The sequence below is a fragment of the Rhinatrema bivittatum genome, chromosome 6 (assembly GCF_901001135.1).
Source record: "Rhinatrema bivittatum chromosome 6, aRhiBiv1.1, whole genome shotgun sequence".
NCBI lineage: Eukaryota > Metazoa > Chordata > Amphibia > Gymnophiona > Rhinatrematidae > Rhinatrema > Rhinatrema bivittatum.
Genome location: NC_042620.1, coordinates 190,324,811 through 190,347,275, shown reverse-complemented (window position 1 = coordinate 190,347,275; position 22,465 = coordinate 190,324,811). Strand labels below are relative to the sequence as shown.

Below are 22,465 nucleotides of genomic sequence, written 5' to 3'. Positions count from 1 at the left end.
TATGCCCTTAATGTATATTCTCACGAGTTTTTTACCAGGTTGGTGGGGGTACTGACAAACCTACCAGGCCATACCTTGGTGGTTGGGTGGGATTTCAATACGATTGTCAACAAACAGCTTGATTGGAAACCACCCAAGCTGGTCGCTGCTAATGACCCCTACTTAGGCATCAACTTCCTATGTCAAGAACTACAACTGCTCAACATATGGCGGATTTTACATTCCAATGAGATAGATTTTACTTTTTATTCCAATCCGCACCAGTCGTACTCCCACTTGGACTACTTGCTAATCTCTAGTGCTACCTTTCCTAGAGTAGTGGATGCTACTATTGGAGTCATCTCATTCTCAGATCATGCTCCAGTTTCCCTTACTTTGAAAGGCGAGTGGGGATCTCAGGGCTCTTTTTCATGGCACATGTGACCGGAGCTGTTTCTCGATAAACAATTCCACACTTACTTACACACTCAGTGGAAGGAGTATCTAGACCTCAATGCCTCCCCTGAGACTTCTCCAGGACTGCTCAAGAAAGCCGGCAAGGCAGTGATGCGTGGCCATATTATAGCCTATGTTGCTAAGGTAAATCGGCAGCGCTATGCAGAAATCTTATGTCTAACTGGAGTACTCAAAAAGGCGCAGCATCAACACATGGTCACCACGACTCCGGCCGATAAAGGCCTGGTGGATCAAGTGCGAGAAACACTTAACTCTTTAATACATCAAAGAGCTTCTAAATCGCTAAAGTATTATCAGTATCAATTATATAAGTATAGTTGCAAAGCGAGCAGAATGTTAGCCACCTTAGTGCGGCCCCAAAATCAAAGACCAGTTATTTCTGGCATTCAGGGACGGGATAGAGCACACAATATTACAGCGGCAAATATTTCAATCCGGTTTCTAGACTACTATAAAATGCTGTACGCTAAAAAAACTTCCTGATCCGGCCACAACGGAGCGTTTTTTCCAGGGGCTGAATTAGCCACGCTTAGCTGCGGACCAGTTAGTGGAGTTGAATAAGCCTGTTAGTGACCAAGATGCATATGCGGTGATACAGGGACTGAAGTTGGGGAAGGCGGCGGGTCAAGACGGGCTGGGATCTGAATTTTACAAAATTTTGAAATTTCAACTAATGCCCTCGCTGTCCAAACACTATAATGAGGTGCTTGTTACTAAAGAGCTCCCTGCCGAGGCCAATTGCTCGGTCATCGTGGTCGTGCCAAAAAAGGACAAGGATCCTCTGGAGGTTAGCTCGTACTGGCCTATATCTCTAATTAATGTTGATGTTAAGATCTTAGTGGCCATACTTGCTGCGCACTTAAATGGAATTTTATCCAATTTAATTGACCCCAATCAGATTGGCTTTATTAAAGGGCGACAGGGTGTGCGGAACACGAGGCACCTTATTGCAGCCCTTAGCTACCACCCCACAATGGATGCCATGATATTGAGTTTGGATGCTGAGAAAGCCTTTTGATTCTATATCATAGGAATATCTGTTCTGGGGTATGCAATAGTATGGCTTTTCGGGACTGTTTGTGACATGGCTGGAAGCGCTATATCACAATCCTTGCGCTCGTATTTTGTCGAACGGCGCCCTTACGGACTCTTTTGACCTACAGTGTGGCGTACGGCAGGGATGCCCACTGTATCCATTCTTATTTGTGCTGGCAGTGGAACCCCTAGCTACCCACTTGCGTGGGGAGGAGTAGTTTTGGGGACTTAGCATCGGCTATCACCGCTTAAAAATAGCACTTTTTGCCGACAATATTTTACTGTTTGTGGGACGCCCGCGCCACAGTATTCCGGTGATTATCCAAATCTTTGAACAGTTTCGGAACATTGCAGTGTTAAAGATTAATTTTTCAAAATCTGAGGCTCTAGCACTGGGCCCAGCATTACCACTGTCATGGGGGAATCCTTTCCCTTTGTGTGGGCCCCTGGCAAGATTCGGTATTTGGGGGTCTGGATCCCCAGAGATTTGAGTCTACTGTATGAATTAAACCTATCTGCTGTTATTAATAAAGTGCAGACAATTAGTAGCCTAGAGATCTCTCCCACTTTCTCTGTTTGGCAGATGCGCATTGATAAAAATGGTACTTCTTCCTAAAATTCTATACGTGTTACGCATGCTCCCATGTTGGCATCTGAGAACCTGCATCGCCAAATTTCTGTGGCGGGGCAAGGCTGTCCGTATTAAAAACACTACTCCTGAACATTCCTGACAGGTGGGGGGGGGGGGGGGGGCTGCGGGATGCCATATTTTTGGCTTTACAATGTCGCCTGCCAGCTGAGATTTGTGGGAGAGTGGCTGACAGATACTTACCACTATTGTGAGAAGGGGCTGGTGAATAGAATGACAGAACCTTGGTTGCTGCTTTGTTTGTTGCATCTCCGACCCTCGCAGTTTCGCAACTTAGACTTCCCCAGACGGTTGATGAACCCATGTATCCATGCCTGGAGGTGGATGAGGAAGCTCCAAGGTCTGGCGGGCACTACCTCATTACTGATGCTGCGTTGGGCAACTTGGACTTTCTGCCTGGCTGGGACTGCAGTGGCATCTTCCAACATTGGACTAATCGTGGGGTTGTGTTCATTTTTCATTTATACGACTCGGAGTCCCATAACATTTTAGACTTTCAATCGCTGTCTAAGGATTATCATCTGCCATCCCGTCATTTCTTTGCATACCTGCAAGCTCGCTACTATTTGCAGTCCCTCTCGTGGACAACGGAGGAGGTATCTGCAAAAACTGCCTATGCAAATAAAGTCTTTGATGCAGCCTGACTCACCAACACTATTACTGGATGGAAAATCTTAGGTCAGGCCTGCAAGACATGTGGCTTCTTACAACCACTGGTGTGCCGGTGGTTGATTCTCCTGACCCGGGATATAACGGTGGACTACATGTTGAAATGCTTCAAAAGTCTGCATGCTAACAACCCGGATGTGGGACTTCGCGAGCTGCAGTTCTGGATTCTCCATTTGACCTATTTCGACAACGTCCGTCATTTCAAGATGGGCCTCACCGATTCTCCACTTTGCATCAAGTGTGGCCTGGAGGCGGCATCTCTGCTACACCATCTCCTACAATGCCGGATGCTTACACCGTTTTGGGACACTGTGCTGGACATCGTCACTCGCTGAACTGGTATTGCCACACAGGCCTCAGGCAGTATTTTGATAAACCATCCTTTTTGCATGCTGCCACCAGGTAACCCATTCTAAGGCAAAGTTTGGGCATGTGGCAACCCTGCTGGCCTGTTGTACGGTCCTGTCGGTGAGGGTGGAACTGGCCACATCATCCTCCGTGGCAGCCTGGTTTCGGAAGATGGCAATGTTTCTGCAGTTGGAACGCATGGATTGCACTTCTGGAAGCAGCAAACGAGATAAGCAGTATGAGGGGTGCTGGCAAGCGTGTTTTGCATTGCTACCCAAGGATTTACAAACTGGGCTGTTAGACACTGGTTATACTATACTATAGGATTGAATCCCCTGGTCTCGGGGAGGTGGGAGGGGGGGGGGTTACTATCATCTGTTTGGGGCTGCATGTCGGCTGCATGGGGAGGTCAATTGGGTTGAATGTGGAGGCTGCGTGTGTATGAATGGGATGTTAGCAGGGGTAGTGTCTAGTACTTGGGACACTAGGCGGGGAGGGTGGGGAGTTAATAAAAAAGAGAAAAAGCGGGAATTGCATTGTCTGAGATTAAGATGATCGGTATGTGCTTTTGTTACTGTTTGACATACTAAACTTGGTTGTGACATGCCCTTGTTGGAATTGATGTACTATACCGTTTATGTTTCGTGTATGGATGCATTTCTTGCTGATAATAAAAACTATTTAAAAAAAACAAAAAAAACAGAATGGTCAGCAGAAAAAAAAGGAGGTGATAATGCCCCTGGTGAGTCATTATTTAGAAAACTTTGTACAGTTTTGAAGAAATCTTAAAAAAGATTTAAAAAACCAGTTGGAATAGGTCTAGAGGGTGGATGCTAAAATGGTCAATGATCTTCATTCGAAAGAAAATGGGGAAAGACTTAAAAATCTAAACATGTATACTCTATAGAAAAGGTGAGATAGGGGTTTGAATAGAGACATTTAAATGTCTTCAAGGTTTTCATGCACAGGGGATGTAACTCTTTCAATGGATAGTAGGCTCTAGAATAAGGGATCTTGGAAAAGTTGAAAGGGTATGTAATTAGGAGTAATCAAAGGAAATATTTCTTTATAGACAGGGTAGTGGATGTATGAAACAGCCTCCCCATGAAGGCGATGGAGACAAAAACATTATCTGAATTCAGGAAAACATAGGATAAACACAGACAATCTCTGAGGTAGTGATAGATATTATAAAGCTAAACAGCTGGTGTGGATGGGTAGACTAGGATAAATCATATGGTCTTTTCTGATGTCATGTTTCTATGAAATTGTAAACCTGTTACTAGCAATCTGTATCATCTTAAAAAGCCATAATACCTGAAGAATGGAGGTTGGACAATGTAAAACTGATTTTTAAAAAGGGCTCCAGGGGGATGATGCAGGACTCTAATTGCTGGTGAGTCTGGCATCTGTGCTGGGGAAAATGGTAGAAACTATTCTTAAAAATAAAATTACTGACCATATAGACAAAACTTAATGGGAAAGAGTCAGTCTGGTTTTAGGCAGACTTGCCTTACAAATTTATTAGATTTTTTTGAAAGTGTAAATATTCATGCCAATATAGGTGAGCTGGTTGATATAATGTATTTGGATTTTCAAAAGGCATTTGACAAAGTCACTCATGAGAAACTCTTCAGGAAATTAAAAAGTCATGGGAAAGGAGACAGCATCCTATTGGGGATTGATAATTGGTTAAAAGACAGGAAACGGAGGGTAGAACTAAGCGATCAGCTCTTCCAAATGCAGAAAGATCATTAGTGAAGTTCCACAGGGATCAGTAGAAGAAGCTGTTTAGCATATTCATCAATGATCTGGGAAAGGGAACAACAAATAAGTGATCAATTTTGCAGATGACACAAATTATTCAAAGCAGTGAAAATAGCAGTAGATTGAGGGGACCTTCTGAGACTAGGAAACTCAGTATCTGAATGGCAGATGAAATTTAATGTGGAAAAGAGCAAAGTAATGCACATAGGAAGAAATAATCCCAAGTACAGGTACACGATGAAGGGTTAGGTAATGTGAGTCACTACCCAGGAAAAGGACCTTGAGGTTCTTGTGCACAGTTCACTGAAATCCTCAGCTCAAAGTGTGGCAACAGTCAAAAAAGAAAAGAAAATATTAGGAATTATCAGATAAGGAATAGAGAAAAATAACAAACAAAAAATGTCTAATTTTGTATTTAAATCAATCTGTGTTGTGACAGCACCTTGAGCTTTGTGTGCAGTTCTGGTAGCCCGACCTAAAAAAGACAGAGCAGGACTAGTAAATGTGCAGAGAAAGGTAATAAAAGTGATAAAGGGGATGGAAAAGTCCCCTACTGAAAGAGACAATGTAGGTTGAAGCTTTTCAGCATGGAAAAGAGATAGCTGAGAGAGGATATGACAGAAGTTTATAAAAACATAAAGTGGATGGCGTGAGAAAATACAGGACAGTTATTTACTGTTTCAAATAATGCTAAAACAAAGGGTCATGCCATGAAACTGAAACGCAGCAGATTTAAACCAAATCAAGGTGTGAAATCTGATACATTTTCAAGGTGTCTAGTACAATGGGGTTTAAAAGAGGTTAGGATAAATTCCTGGAGGAAAGGTCCATAAAAATGTATTAGATAGACTAGGAAAAGCTACTGCCATCCCTGGGAGTGAGTAACACTGTTTGGGATATGCTGGGTACTTGTGACTCTGACTGTCTACTGTCAGAGACAGAACGCTGTGCTTGATGATGTAACTTGGTCAGACCATGCAAGGTATATCTTAACTTTCTGGTTGTCTTTATTCCTTTATATTCAAATGGGCCAAAATGACAAGCATATTACTTTATTTCTAAAAAGTGGAAACAAACACAATGGCCCCACTTAGTCACAAACAGCTTGGGAATAAATATGTATGTGCCTTGAAGGGGATTATTATAGCAGAATTTTATACTATAGAAAATGCTGAGGATAATTTACTTAGAGAAGGACGACCAGCTTTGCTATGACCAAAACAGCCATTATAAAGAATGATTGCTTTATTTTTAATAGCTGATTTTTCTACCTATGATTTGTTTGATCTCCATCTTGCATATCTGCAACATCAACAGCTGGGAACTGTTGCTTAAAGCTGGTGCTTTTTGCCAGAAATCTGACTCAGCTCTCCCACTTACTGCTTGGATATTCGACTCTCTGGGTAATGCAGTCTGCTTTCACTCTAATTAACTTCTTTTCCAAGCTGATGTGGATTAAAAAAAATAAAACAAAAAAAACCTCTCTCACACACATACACAGTTGTGGTGCAATTTTCTTCCTACAGAATGTGCAAGAAAGGCCGACTTTACCTGTATGTTGCTCCTGAGGACTCCTTGTTGTCAGTGATTGCTGGAAGATATCAATGCGGCCAGAGACAGGGGAAAAGTTGCAGCTGCCCTGGATAGCACCTAACTCTACCCGTTCCTACAATAAAACATAATCACAAACTTTTAAGCTGAAGATAAATATAATAATGTTTAGGGATCAGAGATTCTCAAAGCTAGTCCCTTTTGAATAACTGGTCATTCTGAATGGACCACTTTTTTCTTTTTTCTACCGGTAGTTACTATTTCACTATAATTTATTTAGAAGCTTTTTATTATGCAGTATTAGCTTACAAGATTGACATATAGGAAGTGACTTATCAAAGCTTTTTCTCCATTCTGTGCTCGAAGGGGAGAAACATTTGATAAATCAGTATACTATAGTATCAGCAAAAACAATCTTTCCACATGATCTCATCGGTTGTTAAGAGTACAGTTGAAAGATGCTAGATATGGCATACTTCATTGTACAACTACATTGTTATACTTTTTATTTTATTTTCTTTTTCAGTTAAAATCAATTTTCTTTTCCATGTTTTTCCTCTATTTTGGAGGGCAGCTTGTCATATATAAGAAATGCTACATGGGATCAAATTCAATGGTCCATCAAGCCCTGAACCCTATCCTGGTGGTTTGGAAAAAGTACCTTACAGATTCTAACAGGGAGATCCATTCCTTCCAATCATTCCTTGCCGCTTAGTAGTCAGAGTTTGTATTCCCCATGCCTACCAGGTTATTAGCTGTTAAGGGACCTGCCCTACATAAACCTGTAAAAAATGTTTAAATCCTCTATATTATTGGGTATGACCACTTCCTCCAGCAACAAATTTCATAGCCTTATTGAATGTTGACAGAAAAAACATTTCTTAAAATTTGTTTTAAATTTGCTACCATGCTAGCCCCAATACTATTTTGAAAAAGAAAATAAGCATTTAATTTTTAATTCCACACTACTCATGATTTTATAAACATCTACCACATTTATTCCACCAGTACATTTTGATAATCCACAATTTTCAGCAGCATCAAAGTGGGTAAGAAACGTCTATAATACGATCATCAACCATTCATCCTATCCCATCCCACATCCTAATTCACCATCCAATAAAACAAAAACACAACTAAAAACCAGTGTAATATTCCCTTTCAATCATCTCTTCTACAAACTGAAGAGCCTTATCCTGCCAAGCATTTCTTCCTAAGATAGACTTTCTGTATGCTTTATAATTTTTGTAGCCCTTCTTTGTACCTTTTCTAGTTCTGTCAGTTCCAGTAGGGACTGTCTCTGTTTCAAGTATCTGTACAGCACTGCGTATATCTGGCTCCACACAGAGGCATTACAATAGTCTCGGTTTTATTCTCTATTTCATAATGAATAATTCCTAGAGTTCCAGTTACTTTCTTGTCTGCTGCTGTACATTGAGCTGAAGATTTCAATGTAGTGTCCACAATGGATCCAATAACTTTTCCATGACTCCAATTGAAGGAACCCAGAATTGCATACATATAGATGGGATTATTCTCCCCTATTTGCATTACTTTGCACTTATCCAAATTAAATTTAATTTTGTCATTTAGATGCCCAGTTCCCAAGTATTACAAGGTTCTCCTGCAAATACCTCACAGTGTGCTTGTGTTTTAACTACTTTAGTGTGAACACAAAATCAATGACAATCTAGTTTTGGAAATTACGTCAGACAGTCAAGGTTGCCCACTCCAGTTTCTAGTGGAAATGGAGCACATCGTGGACTAGTGGCAATGCTGTATGATGGAAAGTGGATTTGATTTCCATTCATGCTTCTATTCATCAGGCTAGCAGGAGTTGAGGATGTAGGGAATCCCAGTCATTGCACAACAGCATTACTTCTGGCATGACAGAGTGAATGCAAACAGAGTTCAAAAGGAAACCACAGTCTTTTATCTTCTACCAAGGACTGTTATGGTATGGCTGGGCCATAGATGAAAAAGGGTGGGCCACAATTAGTGAAGGATCTTGAAAGAATCTCCTTTCTCACCAAATTATGAAACTGGCAGGTAACCCAGACAGAAGCACAGCTTTGAAGGAAGGCAAGCCAATCCCACCTCCAATACTGAATCCCTCGCCCCCAAATTAAAAAAACATGGTGGGCATATGCTCTATGATACACTGAAAAGAAGGAACCATAATAATGGATGATGCAAGGGAACTTTGTTTTAATGTCCCCATTCATTGGGAACCAGATGACCTTAGGTGAAACACTCAAGACCATTTGCTACATCCCTCCTCATGTTTTCAATACCTTCCTGGCTGTCTACTCTGTTACAAATTTTGATGTTTTCTGCAAAAAGACAAACCTTTCCCAACTAAAGTGGTGCATTCAGTTCCAGGCAGGAAAGATAAGTGCTACGCAGACTATGAACAATGTTGAATGGGAACATTAAGGAAAGCACCCCATCAGCTCTCTGGCCTGAGAAGGTTTTAGCAGTCATCTGGATATGCTACCTGGGAAACTGGGATGGAGGGCCATAAACAGAAAAAAAAAGGATTAAAAATAAGCAAGGCAGCACTGAGAATGGAATAGGTAAACACAAATCGATTGTTGACTCTTTCAAAAAGTACAAAGACCAGGGGTTATGGAATGAAATAAGTAATACATTTAAAATAAATAGGATATATATATTTTTTTTTTACCTAACACATAATTAAGCTCTAGAATTCATTGCTAAAGGATGCAGTGAAAGCTGTTAATGCAGCTGGGTTTAAAAAAAGGTTTGGACAAGTTCCTGGAGGAAAAATCCATAAACCATTATTAAGGTGGATTTGGTGAGTTCCACTGCTTATCCCTGGGATAAGCAGCATAGATTGTATTTAACTTTTAGGATCCTGCCAGGTGCTTGTAACCTGGATTGGCCCTGTTGGAAACAGGATACTGGGCTTGATGGACCTTTGGCCTAACCAGTATGGCAAATTTTATCTTCTTATGACTAAAGAGAGACTAATTCCAAGCCTAGACTTTCTTACAAGCTCAGTGCTATTCTGCCAAATCCAAAACGTTGCTCTTACCTATCTTCTGTACTGTTTTATATGCTAATTTCATTCTCTTAATTTTGCATCTAATGAAGCATATCCTGAGCACTCTTCCCTCTAAGCTGCATACATGCATGGCCATGCATGGCTTACATCCCTACAGTCTCAGCATCTGAGTTTTGCACAGCAGCAGCAGCAAGAAGAGAGGAGAGGAAAGGGGAAGAAAAGATCTGGAGTCCCACCCATCATCACCAAGAAGAGATGGGAATGGAGGAGAGGAAAATTAGATCTGGACTCCTACCCATCATCATCATCAGCAGCAGCAGCAGCTGTGATTTGGCTCCTACTGCCACTGCATAAAATTGTAGAGTGGGTGGATTGGGGTTTGAGAAAAGGGGGGGGACGGACCAGCTTTGGGGGTTGAGAGGGATAATTGACTGGGGGACAGCTTTTAGAGAGACAATTGGCTGGGGGAGTTGAGGGGGAAATTGGCTGAAAAGTGTTTTGAACACAGAACTGGGGTGGGGGCTAGAGAATTAGAAAGTGAGCAGTTGGGGCTAGGGTTCATGTGTGTGGGAGTGGTATGGGGCGGGGACTCTTCCTTATAAGGACCCGTGTGGTATGGGGGCGGGGACTCTTCCTTATAAGGACCCGTGAGCCAGTGACAGAAACCCGAATGCAGCTCCTGATGCAATTGCAGGCTTTTTTTTTTATTTTTAGGGCAGCATCTGACTGCACAGGCCAAATCAAAGTGTATCTTACTGGGCCGAGTGAGAGAAAAGGAACACGAGACAGCTGTGTGATTGGGGGCACCACAGGGAATTAAGGATTCAAATCCTGTTGACAGAACACTGTTCACTGTGATCTTGGGTAAGTCACTTCAGCCTCCATTGCCTCAGGTACCAACTTACAAAATTCATTCACTAAGCTGCGTTAAGATGTTTATCGCACGATAAACACTGTTTTTCATGTGGAAAAAACATCTTGCGTTATCTGAACCCTGGCACCTATTTAAATTAGCTTATTAGCATGCAAAGAAAAGCTAATGAGCTCATGACTACCCTAAAGTACGCTAATCAAATAGCATTGCTTGCTGAAAAGTTTACAAGCTGTGTTATTTGACTAGAAATTTTATACAACTCAGGAGTTTTATTAATTGCCTATGGTGCATTGGAACATTAACACACGAACCAATGCACCCAAGGTCTAACCCTTAAAGACCCCTCCTCCCATGTAATGTAAAAACCTGCTAGAGTCTGCTGAGACCCTCTGTCCGCCTTCCCACACTGCCCTTTGTAGGCGGTCCACAGCTGTAAATAAATTTAGAAAAATCTTAAAATATCGACTGGATCACCAATGACTACATCTGAAGTAAGGGAGGGGGGGGTGTGTGTGTGACTTTTTATGTAGAGGGGGATCCAGGAGATGGGGTGGGCCACTGGACCACCAGGGCCAATATTTCCTAAAAGGGGGGGGGGGGTCTGAGTCACTCTGCCTTCTGGGGATGGAATTTCTTGGGAAAGAGCGAGATGGTGGGGGGGGGGGGGGCAGGGTGTCACCATATCTTAAAAGAGATTTAAAAATAATAATTTACAATTACAAACTCCTGCAAGGGTGGTGGTAGGGGGTGGGACAGGGGGTGGGCATATACACAGGGTCCTTTAAGCCATGGCAGCCATGCAGTCCCAGGGCGCCATCCTGCATTGCTTGGGGGTCCTTTCACTGCCACATTGTTATTTCCTATGGGGAAAAGTATTGTGGGATTCATTGATCATCAGGGTGATTCATGCAGCTGTCGATTCATTCACTGTGGCTTGGTGAATCCCACACGATTTTTCCTCATAAGTAGATCTGCTTTAACAATTTCAGAAGCCTGAGCAAACTTCTGGATGGGTTCCCTTATATTCTTTTCATATTGTTCAAATGCCTTTCCTCTCTTCCTATATAAAAGAACAAACAGGAAATACGTGCTGTGGAGCGATAGACAACAAAAGAGAATTTTGGAGCATAACACAATTTTATTAGTATTATGCAAATAGCCAATTGTACTAAGTACTGCAATGTTGCCCTTCCTTCAGAAACACGTAAATCTTTAGCAAGCTATTCCGTAAAAAAAATAAAAAAGGAATTATCTCACCCAAAAACCTGTCAAATTCGTCACTTTGGCAGGCGTTCCAGAGTAAGAGATGCCTTCTTCTTTGTGTATGTGAGAGAGAGAGCTTGAGTGTGTTCATGTAAGAGTTCTGATAGTTCTTACTAAGAGTTCTTCAATGCGTGAATTCTGAAGGTGAAAATTCTGGATTGTGTCACTGACAGATATACACAGGAAGAGCAGGACTATATTTGGGACCCAGTTCATTGTGTTCTTTTTCTTGTATACAGCAAATCTTGTGCTGATAGATTTGCATTTGATACTTGCTGAATTAATACATTTGCTTTAATAAATTCTGGCCCGGTGAAAACAATAGTTAAACTGCTTTGAACCCTTTTCTCTACCTGCACTTATCAATCCATACCTATACATCCACTGCAGTTGTAGACCAACACCTACACTATATTCCATGCCCCTCCCCTGTTAATCTGATCTGATGCTGATGGGCCACTACTGCAGCTTTCCTCCTCTGTGCTGGCTGATGAGAGGGCAGCCTGCACAATCTAATGGAAGCAAATCTTCTTCTGTCTTATGCCAGCTGACACAGGAACAGTTCGGCTTTCTTCCAGCCCATGCAGGCGCATATAAACATAGCATGAATGAGGCATCTTCCTCCTTCCAGCCCCTGTGGGATGGTGTAATTGTTAAGGGCTGAGGCAAGGGTATTAGGCACCCTAGGTGAAGCTTCAATCTTACGGCTACTCCTTTACCCCCTGAATATATTGAAATATGTTTCAGAAAGTGTCAAGTTTCCGATGAATGCGTCATCTGTGTTTTTTGGAGGTAGACTGCAAAAAATAAATAAATAAATCAAGAAATACATACATTTAGGAATTAAAAAGAAATATCTTCTGCTTTGGTTGAAGGTACTGAGGAAGGGCCATGAGTAAGACCATGGAAAACAGATACAATTAAAATTGGAAGTGAAGTAAACCTCAATTTTCATAAAGTGTATTTGTGAGGATCTAGCTAAACTTAAAATAGATAGAGCGATGGGGCCAAATGGGATACATCCATGGGTTTTAAGAGAACTTGCAACTTTGCTGGCTGACCTTTCAAAGCTTCTTTTGTCTCAGGAGTAATTCTGGAGGACAGGTGGATGTGGTTCTTCACAAAAGTGGAAGTAGGGAGAAGGCTGGGAACTACAGGCCGGTTAGTCTGACCTCTATGGTAAGTAAATTAATGGAATTGCTGCTAAAACATAGGATAGAGCAGATTCTGGAATCCAATGGATTACAAGATCTGAGGCAGCATTTGTCAGATGAATCTGATCAATTTCTTTAAATGGGTGGTCAGAGAGTTGGATCAGGGAGAGCTTTAAACGTAGGATACTTGGATTTCAGTAAGGCTTTTGATTCGGTTCTGTATAAATGACAAAATTAAACTGAGCGCTTGACGGGGGTCTCAGTTTTTCTGTACATACTGCCATAGCTCAGTAAAAAGGGAGGCGTGAGGTGTGGAAGGATTTCAGAGGGGATACTGCAACAGTGAAACTTTACAGTTCAAAGGCACTATATTTAATAATGGAGTGGCGCTGGGCCCGTGCGTGGATGCCGCCAATAACTTGGGACAACGCACAGAGCCAGTGGGGGGTTGCAGGGGTAAATAGCTGGCACACTTACTGGTGCCTTCCTCCTCTCCTGGCACAATAGTGACAATGCAGGTTTGCTTGCGCGGCGTGCTGCCAACAATCATGCCTGCATCACCGAAGTGCTGTCACAGCTCCAGCAGGTGAGGGAGACCAGTGGGCATGACAGGAAAGAGGCGGGCAACGATGTAGTCCAGGGTGGTCCAGGAGGGGCGCCCACGAATCAGGGAGTGCATCCGTTCAGTCCCTTATTGGGAGCCTGGCCTTCACCTATAGGGGCATCCCCATGGGTTCAGCATTCCTGGGTAGGCTGATATTGGCGTCCACAGCAATTATGAAGAGGCATACAGGTGAGGGTCACTCACTCGATGAAGGAGGAATTGGTAATTTGGGAGTGGTTCTTAGCCAATTTCAATGGCACAGTTGTCTGGCAACACCCACCGGTGTCCAGTGCTGACCTTCATCTATTTTCTGATGCTTCGGGGGTGGGGGGGATGTGTTTGGCGTTTATTACCAAGGAACTTGGTGTGCTGAAACCTGGCCTGCAGAGTGGGCACAATCAAGCGTCACATCCAATACTATCTTCTTAGAATTATTTCCAGTCATGGTAATGCTGGACATTTGGCGCATGTGCTTGGCAAACAGAAGGGTGATATTTTGGTTATGACAACTTGGCTGTGGTTCAAATTATCAACCGCCAATCCGCCAGGTGTGCTCTTGTGTCAGAGTTGTTAAGAGTGATGGTCTTGAGGTGTTTACAACTAAATGTGGCAGCATGTGCGCGATACATTCCTCGTCTGTGCAATGAAATTGCTGATTATCTTTCTCATTGCATGTGGGAAAAGTTCCAGAAACTCTGTACAGGTGAACCTAGCAAGCTTTGCATTCTTTGAAAGGGTGTAAAATTTGGCCCAACCTGGTTAGGGACTTTGCCGTCAGGAAGGTGGTGGCTGGCTGGGCCAGATCTAAATCCCCATCTCCCGATGACCATAGACCCATTTTACTTGATACCTCCTTCTGTTGTGGCATGCCTTGCCATCAGTAGTAGCTAATGAATATGAGCTAGCCTTGTTCCAGTTTGCTTTCACAACTGCTTTCTTCGGGACGCTCAGAATCCGTGAGCTTGTGGTGGCGACAAGTTATATGATCAACAGCTCAGACTTGTCTTTGCAGGTTTCATATTTTCTGGTTTATTAATGTTAACAAAACCTTGTCTTCTAGGTTTTCACAGGCAACAAAGGATGGTGTGGATTACAGGATATTCATTTGTGTTCTGGTCTAAGCACCATGCAAAAAGAAGTGCTTGTGACCCTAATTTGGTCTGGCGCCAAATGATGTGCTATGGCTAGGCAGGAGAGGCATGTGCTGGGACCAGCTCATCCTGCTTCTGCAATGGCTGCTGGTCAGGTCGTCCCTACCAGAGATATTAGTAATCCACTTGGGTGGCAAAAATCTGGGGGCTATTTCCAGCTGGCTGCTAATTATCATCATAAGGAATGACACTGCCTTCATTGCAGTTCTGATGTCAAGCACGATAGTCTTGTGGTCTGAAATAATCCCTCGTAGCTGGTTCTAGTCGTCACAGCTCTGGATGTGCTGGATGGGTAAACTGAAGAAACAGATTGGCAATTTTGTGGAATGAAAAGAGGCTATAATATAAAACATGAGTGGGTTTGTGTGGAATACGAACAACTATTCTGGAAAAATGGCATGCATCACTGAGACATGGCTCAGGATTTATTTCTAAATGCCTTTAGAGCTGCCATTTTTCGGGTACTATTTAGGCTTTAATTGAGGCTGAAGCTGAATGGTGGAGGGTCTCGCTGAAGTCTTCGGCTACACGAGCCTTTTGGCGGGGGCACCTGAGCCGGGGAGGGGATTTGATGTGAACGGATGCCGTACATGGTATCACCAGAAAGTGGTACTTAGATAATAGGGACTGTCTGCCATCAGGGAAGGGTGGCCGCGGTTGACGGCAGATCAGATATCTCGTTTGAGTGGATTGTCGCCTTGCTTGTGAGTGGCAGGCTCACAAGAGCACCCACAAGGACTGAATGCCCTTTGTGCTCTGCTTGGTTGTGGTGAGTCCTGGAATCAAGAGGTACCACACTGCCTACAGATGCCTACCGAGCAGTAAGCCCCTGAAGCTATCAAATTATTTGTGGTGCAGGTACCTAGGTCACTACTGTAATCTTGTTGTATGATAATAAAAGTTGTGGCCTGTTTTCACCAAATTTGTGTTGGTCTGTTGTACATATGGTAACAGGTATGGCTTCTTGCTTTCACCCCCATACCATTGCGATGTGCTGGTTGCGGATGCTCAAATTATTGAGCAACGCCTGGCTCATGTGCAGATACCACCGGTAATCTGGCATCATGTACACAGCCGCTGGGGGGGGGGGGGGGGGGAGGTGCAGGTTGGACAGCTGGCACCCTTACCATACATCAGCACGGTGTTTGTCCCTCCTTCTCTACTGCATGGTGACGATGATGTAGGTTGCTTGCCTGGCGCACTGCCAAGCATCATGCCTGCATCACCGTCAAAACGCTGATGTTACTGCTCCAGAAGGTGTGGGAGCCCACAGGCATGACATGAAAGAGAAGGGCAAGGAGACAGTCCGGTGAGGTCCAGGGGAAGTGCCCTCGAGGCTGGGAGTGCATCGAAGCTCCTCATTGGGGCATTTAAAGTGGCAAGGCGGGCCATGGGGCGGATACTACAGCACGGGAGGGGAGTTGGGGATCGTTGGTTTTTCCCATCCTTTTGCTTCTGCTCTCCACATTGAAAGGACATTTCTGTGTTCCTACCCTCCCCACCCTAATCCTTCTGTTGTTAGCTAGTTAGCATATTATGTTAGGAAGTTACTTTAGTTGTGTTATAATTACATTGTCGCAGTTTTGGGGCAAGGGTACCCAAGGTGGGGAGGGGGGTTGATGTGAATGGAGGCAGTGCATGGTTTCACCAGAACGCGTACCTAAATGCTAGGGACTATCTGCCATCAGGGCAGGATGGCCTCAGTTGATGGCAGATTAGATGACCTGTTCGAGAGGGCTGTCACATACTTGTGAGTGGCAGGCTGACCAGAGCACCCACGAGGACAGGCTCTACTTGGTAGCTGCGAGCCCCGGAGTCCAGAGGTGATGCACTGACAACCAGATGCCTACTAGGTAGTCCACCCGCTAGTTAGTGAATTATGTTATGGTTCGGATATCTAGGTCACTACTGTAACCTTGTTACATGACGATAAAAGCAGCAGCCTGTTTTCATCAAATCAGTGTTGGTCGGTTGCATGTATGGTTAATGGGCATGGCTTCTTCCCTTCACCCCCACACCAATGTGACGTGCTGGTCATGGATACCCAGATTATGGGTGAGAAAAACAATATCCAATAGTCATTTTGTGCTTGTTTCAAAGTGTTTGATTATCATGTTTTGTGCCCTTGTTTTTGTACTCCTAAAGATCCCTTTGAAATACGCAGATTATAAGGTTGTTTAAGGAATTATTTTACTTTGAGAAATGGTAACAGAAACAAAGATAAAATTAACAAAGTTTGAAACTTATGAGCTGTACTGCCAATTGTCACAGCTTTAACCCTAATCACTGTCCATTTGTACATCTTTCACATACATTCATAATTCAATTGTATATAAAAGAAAATTAAAAAATCTATCTAAAGTGGAGCGTATACTTCTCATATTTGGTCTGTTTCTTGAATTGTAGGGTTGGAGGTTATTGACTATATAAACCCTCTCTACCACTAGTTTTTTAGCATTACAGCCTCAGAATGGAGAAAGCAATTTTTATTTTTCTTTGTACAGTACTGAAATTCTTGTTTCCTTGCTATTTTCCTGCATGCACTTTTCAGTTTCCATAGAGAACACTAGCAGTGATACAGGGAAAAGAGATGAAGGGCTACGCTTCATTTGATAGGGCAGTGAAGATGGGTAACTGGTATCTATGTGCAATGATTTAGAATCATCTAATTCTAGAAAATAATAATAGGTAAGGAACAAAGGCCCACCTCATCTCATCTATTTTCAGAATCTACCCAATCTCAGGTTCTCTTCTTGCATCCTTTTCTTTGCAAATAAGGTCCTCTCCACTTATCTTGGCTTTCCGGAATTCTTTTACATTTTGATTAAGTAATTAAATAAAGAAATGATATATCAATATATTTTCCAAACATTTTAATAAACCTCAAATTTAATCTATCTTCATATCACAATAGTATACACTAATTACATAATATACCTAACAAACCTTTACAAATAACTATAAAAACAGTTTATATTCACATTCACAAAATTTATCCAACTAACAAACCACATTCATATACACATTCATCAGTCCCTTTTGAAAAACATTCATCCACAATCCTTATAAAAATATTCCCAACATTTTTCACTTATCTAAAGTTTCATCAGGGGAAAAATACTTTATAATGTTCTTTTTTTTTTTTGTTGTAATATTTTTATTGATAAAGTGTAGACACTGCTTACAAACAGCCAAGTACATAAAGACAAGAGGCATTCAGAAACAGCGTGTCAAACTAGAACAGAGAGAAACATAGCAACAGAATTATAACTTTAATAACTCACAATGGAAAAAGAACCATCTAGAAAAGCAGGACACCGAGATCAAATGCCAACAAAAATAAGTAGAACAAAAAATGAAAAATAAATAAACAGGGAGGAGAGAAGAAGAGTAAGAAGGAAAAGGAAGGCAACATCCATGTGTTCTAACAGTGACATCGTGTGATAGTTGGCAGTTAACAAGATAGTACAAGAATGGGTTAAGAGTTGTAATTGTCAAGGGGTTTCCACATGCGATCCCAGGTGGCCAATCTGTTATATTTTATAGCCATAGCCCTTTCATATTTGCTGTATATGCAGACGGTATTCCACCATAATGCTTCCGACAGGAAGTCACTGCGTTTCCAAGTAGAGGTAATGGTGTGCAGTCCTACAAGAAGGAGGAAATCAAGGAGTTTCCTATGGGGAAGCGGGAGGGTGACCGCCGGGTGTGCCCCTTTAAGGATTACCAAATCATAGGTTAGTGACAATGATATAGAAAGGATGGACGATATCCTAGACCAAACGTGCGTCCAAAAAGTGGAGACAAATGGACAGGTGAAAAGCATGTGCTCTAACGACGCTTTTACACCATGGAATGACCAACAGCAGTGGGAGGATAGGAGCGCCGCTCTGTGAAGTTTCCAAGGGGTCCAGAGGGCTCTGTGCAGAATAAAGAAGGAAGTCTGAGATAGGTTAGTGGATAAGGAGATACGTACTGAGTGAGACCAGACATGATTCCATGCCGCAGTGGAGGGGTGAACACCGAGCTCATCAGACCACGCATGCTGGAGAGCTAGGGCCGGGTTGGGGAGAAAAAGAGTGCACATCAATTTATATAGTTTAGAGGCAAGATGGCGATGAGTGCCAACTTTTGCAAAAAAGGAAAGCAAGTAGGGTGGTTGGTCTAAGTGCAACATGGAAAGGTTCAAGTCCTTGAGGGCATCACGAAGTTGCAGCCAAGCATAAAATTGGCTAGAGGGAAGGTGAAAGGAAGACTGCAAAGAAGAAAAGGGGAGCAGACGACCATGGGAAATAATGGAGGAAAGGAACCAAATACCTTTCTCATACCAGATGGGCCAATTTATTGGGCGTCCAGCTACACGAATCTTGAATGTGTTCCAAATGGGAAGGGAGTTAGAGTTTAACCAGGTAGGTTTGTCCTTAGGGCATAATTGATCAAATTCATGTAAGGCTTGATGTAGAGACAGTAAGATCCTATTGTGTGTGTGATACGAAGAGAAATGCATTCCGGGGAATGCCAGGGTAGGAGTTGGACATATAAGGTAACGCTCAATATCAAGCCAACGAGGCGAGTTGGGGTCTGGATCCCCGGAGTTGAATAGATGGGAGCTTTGATGCAAGATGAAAGCCATATGATACCTGCGAAAATCAGGAAAGTTTACCCCACCATTGGCCTTTGAGGCTTTTAGTTTACGTAGCGCGATCCTGGGGACTTTGTCATTCCAAAGAAATTTGAGCAAAGCCCGGTCAAGGTGTTTATAAAAAGCAGGGGAGAAGAAGATAGGGAGCATAGCTAGCTTAAAGGTGATTTGCGGGGCAAGGGTCATTTTAATAGTGTCTAATCTACCCCACCAGGATAGGTGCAGAGGAGACCAACGGAGAGTGATCTCCTTAATGTGTTGCAAGGTGGATTGTTCACACAGAAGTAAAGTTTGCTGAGGATCCGAATAGAAACGGATGCCCAAGTACTGCAAGCCGGATTTCGCTTTTTGAATGGGAAAAGAAGAAAAGTCCAGGGTGCGAGAGAGGTTATTTAATGGTAGGAATTCGGTTTTACTCCAGTTCACTTTATAGCCAGACAGAGCAGAGTAGGAATCGATGAGCAAGAATAGTTGAGTTAAGGATTGTACAGGGCGAGTCAAAAAGAGCAAGACATCGTCTACATATGCAGAAAGCTTATATTCCCCCGCACCAATAATAACACCTGAAATCATAGAAGACTGTCGAATAGCAAGAAGCAATGGTTCCAGAGCCAGGTCAAATAAAAGGGGAGATATGGGACATCCTTGACGGGTTCCTCTGTGTAGTGAGAATGGCGGGGAAACCTGATTGTTAACAAAAAGGAAGGCAATGGGGGAGCTATAAATTAAACGGATCCATTTAGAGAAAACGTCGCCAAAGCCAAACCTCGACATGGTTTCAAAAAGAAAAGGCCATTCGATACGATCAAACGCCTTTTCCGCGTCGAGCGAGACCGCAATGGCCGGTTCATGGGTGTTAAATAAAGAGTCTTGGATGTGTAGAAACAGCCGGGTATTGTTGGTAATGAGTCTGTTCTTGAGGAACCCCGACTGATCAACATGAATGAGGGAGCCAAGTACTTTAGAGAGGAGAGTGGCAAGTATTTTCGTAAAAATTTTATAGTCCACATTAAGGAGTGAAATAGGCCGATAATTGGCGGGAAAAGAAGGGTCTCGACCTGGCTTTGGAATTACCACCACCCTAGCGTCCGTGAAGTTTGAAGAGACAGTGCTCACAGAGGAAAGGGAGGAGTAAAAATCTAAAAGGTGAGGGGAGAGAGTCTTTTTGAAAGCATGATAAAAGTCAGTACTAAAGCCATCTGGGCCGGGCGTTTTATTCAGAGGTAGAGACATAATGGCAGTGGATATTTCTTCGAGGGTGATCGGCAAGTCCAGTTGTTGACGCTGTGTATCTGTAAGGTGGGGATGGTCCAAAGTGGCAAAGAAGGAGTCGAAGGCTGCCTGGGAAGGAGTCATTTCAGATTGATAAAGCTGAGCATAAAAGTCTCGAAAAGATTGTAATATCTCCTTGTCAGTCGTGACCGTATTTCCAGCTGCGGTGATAATCTTAGCGACGCGTGACCTCTCTGATTTTTTCTTAAGGTAGGAAGCTAACATACGTCCACATTTGTTATTCTCCGCATAATACTGCGTCTTGGAGTGGAAAAGGTGAAGGTGTACCTGCGCGCTGAGTTGCTATAGTCATAACGCGCTTTCAGTAGCTGAGTTAAGGTCTGTGCTGAGGGGGATTGAAGATGCAGACGCTCCAAGTGTTCGGTGGTAGATTGTAATTGCTGGAGCACTTGTCTTTGAGTGCGTTTCTTGTAAGCAGAGTAACTTATCACATCGCCCCGGATAGTGGCCTTGTAGGCTTCCCACAATATAGCAGAGGAAGGTGCAGTAGCAGAATTGGTAGTAAAGTATTGGGAGGTCTTGTCAAGGAAGAATGTATGAAATTCAGAGTCCGAAAGAAGAGATGCATTGAATCTCCATTGTCTATCCAGACGTATTGGGGAGGCAAGTCGAAGCTGAAAAACAACCGCAGCGTGATCCGAAACCAGGATGGAGCATATAGTGGTATTAAGGAGTTGTGGCAAAAGAGAGCTGGAGGTGAGAAAGTAATCCAGCCTAGAGTGGGAGGAGTGTGGAGCAGAGTAGAATGTGAAGTCCTTATCCGTGGGATGCATGAGACGCCATGGATCGACGAGGCCAAGTCGAGAAATGAGAGAGGTAAGAGCTGTGGTGGCTTTAGACGTCGTGTATCTGACCTCTGTTTTTTTGTCCAGGAGAGGATCCAGCGGCTGGTTGAAATCTCCGCCAATAATAAGTGGGTGAGGTTCCAGGGATAGCAGTCTAGCAAAAACAGCATGAAAGAAATTAGGGTCATCCGCATTCGGAGCATAAAGATTAAGAATGTTATAAGAGCTATTCTGTAGTGTAAGCTGTAAAATATTCCAGCGTCCCTCGAGATCCATTTCCTGGTGCAGAACTGAAACATTCAAGCTTTTGTGGCTTAGGATCGCTGTGCCCCGTTTCTTCTTGTAAGCTGGACTAAAAAAAACCTGGCCAACCCACTGTTGTTTGAGTTTGAGAGATTCAGCAGTCGTGAGATAAGTTTCCTGGAGTAAGGCAATGTCCGTGTTAAGCGTTTGTAGATAGGTCAATATTTTCCTGCGCTTGATCGGGTGGGTAAACCCATTGACATTGAGCGATACCATCGTGATGGAGTCTATGGTGGTCGCCATCGTCCCCAGAGAGAGTTGTCAAGCAAAATGAAACTGCCTGGATTGTGGCTCGGGGACCGATGATATGTAGAAGTCCAAGGATGCGCAAAGGTAGAAAAAGATAAGTCAAAAATGACAGAAAAAAAGGTGAAAAAATTCAGTGTCCAAACACCAGTAGTCAACATGCAAACAAAAGGTGCAAAAAAAGAGCACAAGACAGACACTAACATTCGTGCCTATCGCTCAAAGCAAAAATGGGGCCTCAAGCTGGGCCAAGGGCCACCTAGAGCTTCACGGGAAGGTAAGGAAGATACGTCCACGGGAATTAGCAGAAGGAAAAATACCAAAACCAGAGGTTTAATCCAAGATATAATCAGGTTACCATGTCATGTAAACCCTCAACGGACTGTAAATAAGCACCCAAGTCATCCGGAGCGTGAAAAAGCTGCGTAGCGTTACGGTGAGTTACCCGCATCATGGCAGGATATAGAAGTCCAAATTTAGCTCCAATAGCATGGAGACGGGGTCGCATCATCAAAAAAGCTTTTCGTTTGGCCGCGGTTGTTTTCGCCAGATCCGGCACAAATAAAATCTGAGATCCTTGGAGCTGGAGAGGAGATTTGGATTTGGCCGCAGAGAAAATCTGTAGGACTTGTGGATAGCGCAAAAGT

The 22,465-nt window shown here is 43.1% G+C and overlaps 1 protein-coding gene across 1 annotated transcript in view; it reads right to left on the bottom strand.

Moving 5' to 3' along the window:
* PARD3B (par-3 family cell polarity regulator beta) overlaps positions 1–22,465 on the bottom strand; it is a 2,091,605-nt gene that overhangs the window by 879,509 nt on the left and 1,189,631 nt on the right. The window contains 1 exon segment of the mRNA XM_029606318.1: positions 6,476–6,590. Coding sequence (XP_029462178.1) covers positions 6,476–6,590 — 115 coding nt within the window.